Genomic DNA, 12,224 nt, shown 5'->3' with positions numbered 1-12,224 from the left:
ACAAGTAGAAGAAGAATATAGGAAGAAAAATCGTCTCATATCGTTCCATAGTGTAACCCGTAGCATTATCCCAATAGCTTGTAATTTAAGTCTACGCTCGCATGATGGACTCAACTCATCAACCGAAAGGTGTTCCACAATGTCTTTCATGATCGATTGTAAGAATCTCTCTTCCCATTTCATTTTATCTGTATCAAAAGTACAATCGTATGGAAGGCAAATGTGCAACCCATCATCAGAGGACAAACCCCACCCTTTGAATATCATCTAATCTGATTTTACACATTGAGCGAGTGACTGAATAGACGACCGATCTCACCAAATCTCGATATACACTACGGGCCTGTTTGGCCGGGTGAATCCCATAGGATTAGGAGGGATGGGATGGATTTTAAGGTAATGATGGTGGTGTCAGTGGATTGGTTTACGATCCATGGGATTGCTATATCCCAGGACAAGTTCACTGGGTTTGTTTGGCACGCCCAGCATATCCCGGGATTTTACCTTCCAATCCGTCCAACCAAGGGATGGGATCAATTTTAAGGTAATGATGGTGATGTCAGTGGATTGTTTTAAGATCCATGGGATTGCTTATATCCCGGGACAAGTTCACCGGGTCTGTTTGGCTCATCATACATATCTCGGGATATTGGGATCCCATCCCTCCTAATACTGTGGGATCGGTCTGGCCAAACAGTCCCTACGTGTTTGACTATCTTGGCACTTGGGGTCATTGTTATTCAGTTTGAATTGAAGCTGCAATTTCAATTCTAGTACGCCCGCGCACGCACGTGGTACCTAAAACAGCAATAACAACATCAACTCGAGTTCTGGTAGGTTGTCCGGGTCCTCAGGTCAGGCAAGGGTTGGAAAACTCCAACCCAATTTGAAATTGGTTGGGTTTGAGTCAAGCAAATTTGGGTTAGTTGGGAGTAGTCGCATGTATTTTGGTTGGGTTGGATTGGATCGGGTCAGGTCAGGTTGGGTCAGTTTAGGGTTTCCTGAGGAATTTAGCTTGGGAACCTCAGGTGGTAATTTGAGTCGAGTCGGGTTGCAGGTTGGGTCCTCTTGAGGTTGGATCGGCTTCTGGTGGATCCTCAACCTGACCCAACTCGGTCAAGTTGCACCCCTAATACAATCTTCTGTCCCCAACATTATAACTCAATCTAAATAAAATCCAATCTATATTCATGTCTTGGCTTGGTTTAACCGATGAAAACTAAATTGAATAGAATCTACATGAACAAAGACTACCAGCAGAAAAGGTGATTCAAATGGAAAGGAAGAACAACCACACAACTTCACTTCCAAAAACAAAAAAACAAAAAAACGATGTGCTTTTTTAGATATATAACATCCATCTCTGATGCTTCTGTGTTTGGATGCAGTATTACACTGAATTGCAGTAATCGACACCATTGGGAGGAAGAACCATATTGTAATTACCCTAAAATCCATAGTGAGGAAGTTGCCTTCAAACTGCAGTTACATCCCTCTCAAGTCCCACTTGAAAGTGAAGTAATTGCATTTCGGAGCCTAATCCCTCGATACAGATACTAACAAAGGTAACTGCACTTTGGTCACTTCCACTTTATTGAAGGATTATCACAATTCAATTTGTTAGGGCATCCAAACACAGCCTTAAGTTTCAAAGCATATAAGTGGCCATAACAATAGTAGAAGCCCTGATCTCACCTCAAGGGGATGGTGGCCAATCCAACCCAAGAGCAGCATCATTCAACCCTTCATAGAATCTCAGCTCCAGTCCCTCCAGCCCATGGTCGTCATCCCAAACACCGTCAAAGCTCTCCGCATCATAGTCCCCAACATCATCCATGTACTCCCACGCCAAATACCCAGAAGAATCTGAGTAATCTGAGCACCCATCCCATAAATTCCTCACTTGGCACTCAATGTGTGGCCCACGCACCTTCAAACTGGCGCACTTCTCCTTCAAGAAGGCTTCATCGAGCTCCACATCCCAACAACCCGTTACATCCAAGAATTCAAGCTCACTACACTTTGAGAGTATCTCAAGCACGCCTCTAGTTGTGAGGAGGCAGTAGCCCATATTCAGACGCTTGATCTTGGGCATTGTGGTGGCAATTGCATGGGCCTCGTCATCCTGGCAGACCTTGTCCGACTCCGTTGGGTCCCTTCGGCGCCACAACTCAACAAGTGATTTACAATTCTGCCCAATCACCTCCAGTGCACGGCTGCCAATCTTTTCACAGAAGCTTATATCCAAAAAAGTGATATTGGACAATCGCCCTGCAACCAATTCAACTATGGAATCGCTAATGTCACTTCCCTGCACCTGCAGATTCCGAAGGGAACCAGCACTAGCAAAACCGAGAAACAATAAAATGGTGAAACCAATAGTCAGATAGAAGGCCCCCAGGTCAAAATTCAATTAAGGGCGGCCAACATGGACGTTCTTCAACTGGCAACAGATTGGATACGCTCAGCCAAATTGTAAGTGGGATATAAGAATAAATATGATTTGGAGCTGGGAAAAGAAAACACAAACGGGTAGCCTTTCTGGTGTAGTTTGCATTTCTGCTCACTTCAAATGCAAGATAGATTGGTTCATTCGGGCAAATTTACAAATACATTCTTGCCCATTGAGATTAGAGCGGGAAGTGCAGTAAATCTGGAGCCTGTCAATGCAGTTTCCAATTCCCAGTTCTGCTCCAAACACAAAATGGATTGGCTCTGCTGCACAAGTGAAACCAATTCCATTTGGGTGCACTTTCAAATCGCCACTCAAGTGTTTGTTTGACATTTCTGAAATCTCCAACTCAGGAAGAGTTTTAAGTTATAAGAAACTACGAAATTTGGGCAATGCAATGGAAATGTGGAGTGTTTCTCTTACTGATCTGCAATGAAGGAGAAGATAGGATCGTTGGAGAGGCCACAGACACTGAGCTTGCGGAAGGACCCACAGCTTCTCGTGATAAGCATTCGGAGCATCCTATCCACACTGTCCGGCTTGTGTTGACGTTGACGGCTCCATTCCAAGATGTCAATCTCTTGCCAGATGTGAGGCCCTGAAGCTGCCTTACCCCAAGATTTGCAAACCATGGGAACGACAGTCAAGAGGTCCTGAAGAGAGAGATTACTGAAGATTAACTCTAGAGCATCTGGTATCAGCTCTTCCCAGCAACGGATTTCGCCGCCCCCATCCATCAAATCTTCCTGGAAAAAAAAAGAGAATAAAAGGAAATGAAAAGACGCAGACGAGGAAAATGAATAGAAAGCAAAAGAAATCATACCAGTGAATCTGAGAAAATGTAAAATAAAATAAAAAAATAAAAATAAAAAGATGACCCAGATGCAGAAATGCACAGAAGAGACAAAATTCGTTATTGAAAGACGAGATCAATTTCAAGAGAATGATAAAATCAGATATTTATTCACAGAAACTGATGAGAGAATATGAAAGAAAGAACAGATAAAAGAGAGGAAAAATGAGAGGAAAGATACAAGAAAATGAAGAAAAAGATGAACAGTAACCATAAATTAACAGATTGTAGTTTGTAGAAGAGAAATGAATAGAGAAAACAGAGGGAAAAACCACTTCTTTCAATCACTAGCTAAATGACCAGATGCAAAAGGATGAAAAAATTAAAAAAAAAACGAAGATCCACATTTTTTTTTTTTTTTAAAAAAAAAAAAAGAGGGAAAATTGAAAAAGAGAGGCCCAAAAGGGGGAAAAAAGAAAAGGAAAAAAGAAAAAGGAAGAAGTAGAAGAAGACATAAATGCAGGAAAAAAAAATGAAATTAAAAGAGCCACTGTAACAGGGAAAGGGATTTTAAAAAAAATAATAAAAAATCAAGAACAGATAGAACCCATCATCTCAAATGAATGCATTTTCACAGATAAAATGCACAAAGATGATTTCTTTATACTATTCCCATCCTTACTACCTTTTCTAAAAACCCAACAAGCACCGAGAGAGAGTCTGCAACGGCCTCACAACGAGACTCCGGTATATCCGCCTGATAGGAAGGGGGAAAAGGGCGAGAGAGAGAGAGAGAGAGAGAGAGAGAGCGGCACACTTGTGGAGTAGATTCTCTGGCAAGGGATGGGTGTTTATAAGAGCGCCACACGCGTACAGCTGCAATCTGTACACGTGCCGATTGTGTATCCCAATCCAACGGCCCAGGTCTTTCATCTTATCTGTTCCTTTCTTTGTAAGGAAAGGAAGGGGATTGCCTGTGACCCCGGCGCGGAGATATTTCTGTGCCCGGGCTGTGTGGGGCCAGAGAGATATCAGTGGGAAATCCACTCCGTACATCTGTTTTTAAAGACACAATAGGTAGATCTTTCTAAAAATCAATCAGATCCACCCGAAAAAGTGAGGGGTAATAACCCTACGCCTAAGGTTGTAAAGGGGACGTGCCGGGCAGTTCCGACTCTGAACAGTTCGGGCCCGGCCATGCTTCATGCCGGATGACGTGTTGCGTTGTACCGTGTCGTGATATATTTTTGGAAAGTGAAGCTCGGTACGGCCCACGTGTCTAATAAGTCGTGCCGTGTTGGACTGTATCCAAAAATATTAATAAATTATGTCTATTTATACATTCAAAATAAAGATAAACAAGAAAATTTATAATTTACAAAATTGATCATTGGTTGAATATATTTTAATTAGTTTGGTATTCACTCACATATGATAAGTAGTTGAAAGAAAGAAAAAATACTTGATAATAATATATTTTTTTACTTTTTATAAGAAATTTTAAAAAAATTATAACTAAAAAATAATATTACATATATTGTTGAATTAAATAAATTGTTAAATTTCTAATTTATTAATTTTATTGTCGGAAATGTTTTTATCGATTAAGCTTTACCCTCTACTTTTCACTTTAAACCAATTCCTCTAGCACATACAATACTCCACCATCTCCACTGATAATCTACTCATATAATTATCCAATATGCGATTAGTTATATTAAACTGCAATTCGGATGCAATTGTAGGAATTTGAACGTTAGTAGATCTCTGAACATAGCGGAAAGAATACAAAAGCTAGTTTTATGTCTCCTCCACCGGGCTAAACACATCGAAATGAGTGGCTTCATCTAAAATATGAAAAATAAACTGTTCATTTTCAAGATAAAAACCTAATTCAGATGATACATTACTAGTGATTTAACTATTCTTTTATTATAAATAAATGAAGATGAATTAGATCTAGTTAATGATGGGGTAAGGGTAGAACTTGTTCATACACTAGTACTTAATTAGTTCTGATATTATTTAGAAAGTTCATTTAATATTGTCCAAATAATAGACGTATGGATTGAATTATCGGTTTCATATTTTTACTACATTTCTCAAGGAAAAAATTTCAAACCATGTAATTTTATTTTATAATAGAAGTTAAACAAAAAATTATATGAATATTTTTCAAATATTTTAAAACATTTTCTTATATTACTACACAAATTTATTAAAAACTAGATATATTTCGATAGTCTAAAAAAATAAACTTATATTATATAAATAGATTATAATTTGATTAGACATTGGATAGTAAATACTTGACAAAATTGTGATTGCATTATAAAATGTTTATAAAAACTCTTTTATCAATTTTGCAATGTCCTAGTTTATATTAGTTGTCGAATGCCTAAAATCTCTGTTAAGTAAAACTCATTTATCACATCTTTAAATTTATATAAAGTCTCTAACATTTTAACAAAAAAAAAAAGTAGAATTCTACTGGTGTTTAACATTCAATGAAAAATTTCTAACATTTTTATTTACTGTCGTGCACGCGACTTTAAAGTTTTAATATTTAGCAGGAGAAGTAAAAAAATAAAACTTATTGATTGCCTAATGCGTTTTACATGAGGACCAATAAATGTTAATCTATCTTACATAACTAAATCTATGATACTATAGCACATCACATGTGGAAATTTTTTCTATTAACATTAAGAGGATATAGTATGTAATCTCCAATCGAAAATTATCTAATGAACGGTTACACATATATAACATAAATATTTATGGGAAGTACATAAGTTTGAATTCAGACTTATTTTTTTAGAAATATTTATAAGTCATTCTCTTTTTTTAAATATTTTCAAAGTATCATTAGTATTTCTTAAAAAATTTAAAAACTAGAGGGTAAATAAATTTCGAACTATTTATTCAAAATCCTTATTTTCTACAAAAGTAAATGGTTATTTAGTTTTAATTATAAATTTGACGAATTTTAATCGAGTATTGACTTAGATAAAACTAAATGTAGACAAGCTTCTCCTTGGAGGCTTAATTAATTTCGGTTTATTTAGGATCTTCTTTCCAATGTTTGGTAAACATTTATCTAGATGACGTTTTAGGTGGCCAGTACTATCGGATGAATTACAACTATATTGGCTTTTATATAAGACAAAATCAGCCTTAAACACCATTTGACCTTTATTATTTTTAAAATTAATTACTTTCTTATATTTCCAAACTTTTGAAGTACGGGTCCTTTTTAAAACAGTCGATGATTCTACGAGTTTTTCTTCATCTATAATTTCTTAATTGCAATTGTGGTTGAGGAGAGGTGGGGAATTTGTATATCTGTAATCAGGAATTGTTTGGTTAATATACTCTAATTATCCAGTATTAAAGAATCTAGCATCCACATCTAATATATTTTTTAAAAAAAAATTTAGAAAAAATCATCTTAATTATAGTAAGAAGGGTATTAGAGAATGGAAATTAGTTATATAATATTAGAACTGGGCCTGACAGCCATGCCGCAGGGATGGTTTTACCATGCTAGGTTTTGTCATGATGTGAATTGACAGGCTAGATTTACACCCCTACCTAAGCCAAAGGTAACAAAAGTTTTGTATTAGGATAACTTTTGTTCCCACAGTTTATGTGAGAGGCAATAACCCTACTATCAATTTGGATGACATATAAACATTATGGTGAGCTCTTGGAATGATTTAATGATGGACATTTTTACTCCTATTAATTTGTTAGTATGGCCCACCTGAGTTTTGAATCTGCTTGATTTTTAGATCCTGTCTTATGTGGTCTCTCAAAACAGATGGACAAACTGAATTTGTTAGATACATCTCTATGGCCCCACACAGCCAGGGGAGCGGATTAGGTGAGACCCTGGGTCCACTGAGGTGGGTTGGACACTTGACTATCGGACCATTGTGATTTATGTGACTATATCCACGCTGTCCATCTATATTGAAAGCTCATTTTAGGTCAGGATCTAAAAAATGAAGTAGTTTCAAATCTCAGATGGGCCATAGTACACAAAACAATGGTGATTGACCATTAAAAACTTCTTGTGGGCTACAAAAGCTTTGGATCAAGATGATATTTTTGTGGTATTTTCATTTAGGTATTTGTGACCTTGTCAACAAGTTGGATGGCAAATAAACATTCCGCTGGAATCCATGAAGTTTTTAATGGTGGGGATTCCATCAAGACTGTTTCCTGTGGTGTGCCCACTAAGATTTTGAGTCAGCTCTATTTTTGGGATCATACACTAAAATGAGCTTTCAGAATGGTTGGATGGTGTAGATTTAAGGCACATACATCATTGTGAGCCCCACAATCGGGTGTCCTACTCACCTCGGTCCATCAAGGGTCTCACCCAATCCATTTCCCTGTGGGCATACCGTGGTGTACCAACAGTGTTTATTCGTTTTAATAGCTCATTTTAGTGCATGATCCCATAAATGAAGCCGATCCAAATCTCAAGTGGACCACACCATAGGAAACATGATGATTAACCATTAAAAACTTTTTATGGGCCAAAAGATGAAGCTATTATTTGTTTTGTCCCTTCATCTAGGTCTTTGTGACCTAACTATCAAGCTGGATGGTAAATAAACATTCCGATGGCCTTTAATAAGTTTTTAATGGTGGTATACAGTCACCACCGTTTCTTAACGTGGTCTTTTAAAAAAAAATAAAATATATTTTTTAAATGATGATATTTTATTAAAGTAATGAAATTACAATCTGCCTAAGATTTGGATCTGCTTAATTTTTTTTATCATGCCTTAAAATGAGCTTCCAAAACAAATAAAGAGAGTGGATACGAGGAAACTACATCTTGGTTGGCCCCCACAATAAGGGATCCACCCACCTCCATGGATCTTGGGATGGTTACTTGGTGACATTGGACCCATAATTTCATTTGTTTAATTTAAGTAAACACATACCGGGTGTGTGTATGGGGGTGGGGTCGACCTCATGGGAGCTTTACATGAGCTTAAGCTATGTAAGTCCCACTATGATGTGTGTCGGACATTTATGCTGCCCATTCGGTGAGTCTCCTTTTGATCATGTGATGTGCCAAAAATCAGCTATATGGAGCTCTGGGGTCCACACCATCTAAAACCATGTACAAACATGCTTAGAAAATCTAAAAGCATTTGGTGCGGCCCACTTGAGTTTTAGATACTGCTGAAACTTAGTCTGAGCTTTCATCCAAGTGGGACACATACAGTGGATGGGCTGGATGTATGAACCACATCATAGTGGGTCCTATAAATGATCACGAAGGTTTTAAAGGGCGAGTAACTACTCTCAACTGTTCTGTAGTGTGGCCAACGTAAGTCATGAATTGACCTGAATTTTAGGCCCGTGGCCCACCATGGAATGGTGCATATGACTGATGGGGTGGATATTTGACACACATCACTTTGGAGCCATACAACTCAACCTAAGGAGAAGCTTTCCTATGAGGTCGACCTCATAGTACTGTTTCCCTATGTGCGTATCATGTTGTTGTCTATAGTTTCAAGATGAATGAATGGTTTATATTGTCTTAAGCTTAGGCTATTTGTATGAAATAAACATGAAAGGATGAAATAGATAATTTCATCCAGGCTCATTTTAATTTAATTTATAACTAATGTCATACTCAATATGAAAGACCAAACTCAAGGAAGTATCATGTGGACCTCAAGAGTTGCTGTATTGAAAACATGATCATTGATGTATATCCCGCCTGATATCATAAAAGAGACCTTAAAAAAATAATAATAATAAGAAAATCTAATTATTTCCTTATTGGAAGATAAGGAAAAATTTTCTTTTTTCTTTTTATGGAAAACCTTGGCACGACTATGGGTTGGGACAGAGGAGCGCGCTTACCTCTTTTGTGAGGCAAATGGCTTCATGAGATCCACACCGTCCGTTAAGGGCATCACCTACTGTTTTGCCTTGACGGTACAATGGGCTTGGTGGGCATCCCATCTCAACTTTTCCCTACAGTGTGGCCTCCCCAAGTTTCAGGCAAGCCTGATCTTTGGGTTCCAGGGTGAAAATGAGGCAATCTACTTGATGAATGGTGCGGATCTTAGGCACAACATCTCCCACATGAGCCACTCAATTACTAAGCTGTTTGGATGAGAGTAAATGGTTGGAATTGGGAGTTAATAGAGATAAATGAAGTCAAATGCAAGTAAATGAAATCTTCTCCGGATTTAGAAGTAAATGGGGGTGAAATGTCTTTTTGAGGTCTCTCAGAGAGTCCAAGTCTCTTGCGAACAAAGGTGCCACTACGCACATGTCTACCACACTCATCATGCCAATGATACTCCTAAACAATCCAATGATCGGCTACATCATTAAAATCACACCAAAAGAATGATCTAAACCATCTAAAGGATGGCCTTATAAATGGACAATTAAAAAAGCCGATAAGTTACTTGTTTTTGATTTTTATATTTGTGGCCTATCCAAGGTTTGAAAATTTCTATTTTTTTTACTAAAGCATATATTTCAATGGGCTTATTGTAATCATTCTATTAAATATCACATATAGCTGAGATGTTAAAGCTAATTTGGTATATCATATATATTATTGTAAATGTATTGAAAAATACAAATGCATTCCAATTCCTCCCATTTACTCCCATTCAAACACACTCGTGTAAGTCATCCGCTCCCAATTCCATTTTCCATTTACCTCCATTTACAAGCTCCCAAGCCAACCAGGCAATTCTTTCTAAATCGTAGAGCTACCCTTTTAATTTTATTTGAGATTTTTTTTTTAAAAAACCAGAATTATAAAAAGATGATTTGGATTAGAGTATAATGCCGAGCATTGCATGTCACACATCACACCACCCATTTACCGGTGACCGATCACCATTAAAAGAAAATTAGCCCGAGGGCGGATTATTAGATGTACAATGCAAAGTAATACTTGCGGGGGGCAGCATCATGCAGGTGGGGCCCAAATTTTGGACGGCCAGACCATCCTCACATTCAGTGGGAGCAGTCCCGGATCTCATGATGTGACAGATCTTGAGGCATGACCCATTCAAATTAGTGCCCACTGGATGAAATTTTCAGCAATTGGAATATCTTAGCCGTTGTATCAGCAATATGGTAAAGAATGGCCGTGTGAAAACGTTGTGCAAAAAGAAAAGCAATGGTCCAGATACAAAGACCATCTACACTAATCAGATGGCTAGGATTTTGAATCTTCATCATTTTCACGCAACGGGCGTCTACATGGGATGGGAGTGGAACATCTCAGCACTTGCGATTGTCCTAGACATGTGCCACGTGTACACAATCCCTCTACAAGAATACAACAGCAATATCCGATCGTGAGCCTAGGATACACTTTGTAGGACCCACGCGCAGATTTCTACGGGAGATTTCCGAGCTCTCAATGTGGCCCACCATGTAGCCGACCTAGTAGAGAGTAGTAGAAAAATAGATCACGGCTTAAATGGTGGATCCACGCCTTCAATTCGAATCAATTAAGATCTCATATTAGGATGGCTTAAAGACGACTGTACTCTCTTCATGATGCTAGAGCTGTGAAGGGGCCCACCCTGCGACCTGATTGCTGAGCTCGAAAATAAATGGAGTGGGGCCTGCGCATAAGCTTTACAAGAATTCCATATCTCAGGCAAGGCAGGAGGTGGAAAGTAGGTCCACATAAAGTCCGATCTGGCCTAACTTTGCAGTGGGTCAGGTCCTGACCTAACTTTCATCATTGTGTAAGCCATAACTCAACTAACTAGGGTCCACTACACAAATCCTGTTCCACCATTCCAGCCTATGAAGAGCAGTTCGGAACATCATATTGTCCCGATTCATGATGAACATTACTGCAAAAGTTACATGCCGGACTGCCAACCTAACACGTCCCTCTTTTATCTGAGCTTGAGACCGGCAACCAGAGCATAGAACTCGCACAGGCGCCATGTAATAGTCGATTACCTAATCTTCAGGTGAGATATTTGGATGGTTGTAGTGCCGGCAGACCTCAATCTAGCATGTGTAAAGCCCCTCAGCACAATGACAGAGCCCTGCATACGCTCTTCAAGCTCTGTTAAAATTTTCAAATGGGATTCTCATAACAATCCTTGAAATCTATGTGAAATGGAGACCTACTCCTGGCGTCTTCAATCCATCTGCATAGACAAGCTTTCCTTCCAACATCAAAATGGATGCAGCAGCCACTGAGTTTCATCTCACATACAGGAATGAAACTGACTTGTCCAGTGTCAAAAAAAAAAAAAAAAACCAGCTGATCTACACAGGTGTCAGGTGGGCCACCACCACATGAAACAAATGCTCTGTTTAAAAACACTTGTTGAGGTCCACACTCAATGTGTGGCCTACCTGATGCAAGGACCAAAATGATTTTTGTGCATGGAGAGAACCAATTACTGCACCATCGCAGTGTGTAGTGTGTGTAAAGGTGCATGTGGGAGCTAGCAAACCTGCAGTTCTTGTGAAATAATGCTTACCATAACAAAAATGTGCTAGAAAACCATCAAGGGCAGCTCTGACAGTAAAAGAAATCACATTCCTGAGTACATAAGTATTGTTAGCTTTCCACTCAAGTAATCTCGATGTTAGGCATTGCAGACCTGACAATCAAACACATCACAAGTGAGTACATAGCTACTTGTGAATACCCTGGACTAGAAATAACAACACCATTCCCATTTTCAGGCTTGAAATCCCAGATTCTAAGCAAAGCCATCCAAGAGCCAATCCCCCTTATCCGGCAGTTGAAGCAAGTGGACCAAAATTATGAGGTTCACCGGCATGGTTAGATTTGGTTTTTGGCCCAAATTTGTGGTTCGCCACAACTTCTCAAATGACCAGTCAGGCTTTAGTTTGAGCTGCGTTATTTCATTCAAAACCACTTTTGAAGTATGGTTCACTTACGCAGGTCGACCTGGCTCACTAAATTGGTCCCCT

General features: G+C 38.6%; 1 protein-coding gene across 1 annotated transcript; it reads right to left on the bottom strand.

Moving 5' to 3' along the window:
- Nucleotides 1-1,251: 1,251 nt before the first annotated feature.
- Nucleotides 1,252-4,086, bottom strand: LOC131234179 (F-box protein FBW2-like). The gene is made up of 3 exons (XM_058231046.1): nt 3,931-4,086; nt 2,876-3,198; nt 1,252-2,342 (listed from the first exon to the last, which is right to left on the bottom strand). Exons 2-3 carry the CDS (start codon nt 3,187-3,189, stop codon nt 1,697-1,699), a joined length of 960 nt encoding a protein of 319 aa, XP_058087029.1. The 5' UTR covers nt 3,190-3,198; nt 3,931-4,086; the 3' UTR covers nt 1,252-1,696.
- Between the last annotated feature and the right edge of the window lie 8,138 nt (nt 4,087-12,224).

Source organism: Magnolia sinica, chromosome 2, assembly GCF_029962835.1.
Source record: "Magnolia sinica isolate HGM2019 chromosome 2, MsV1, whole genome shotgun sequence".
Lineage (NCBI taxonomy): Eukaryota > Viridiplantae > Streptophyta > Magnoliopsida > Magnoliales > Magnoliaceae > Magnolia > Magnolia sinica.
Note: the sequence above shows the minus strand (reverse complement) of the source record. Positions and strands in the feature narration are given on the sequence as shown.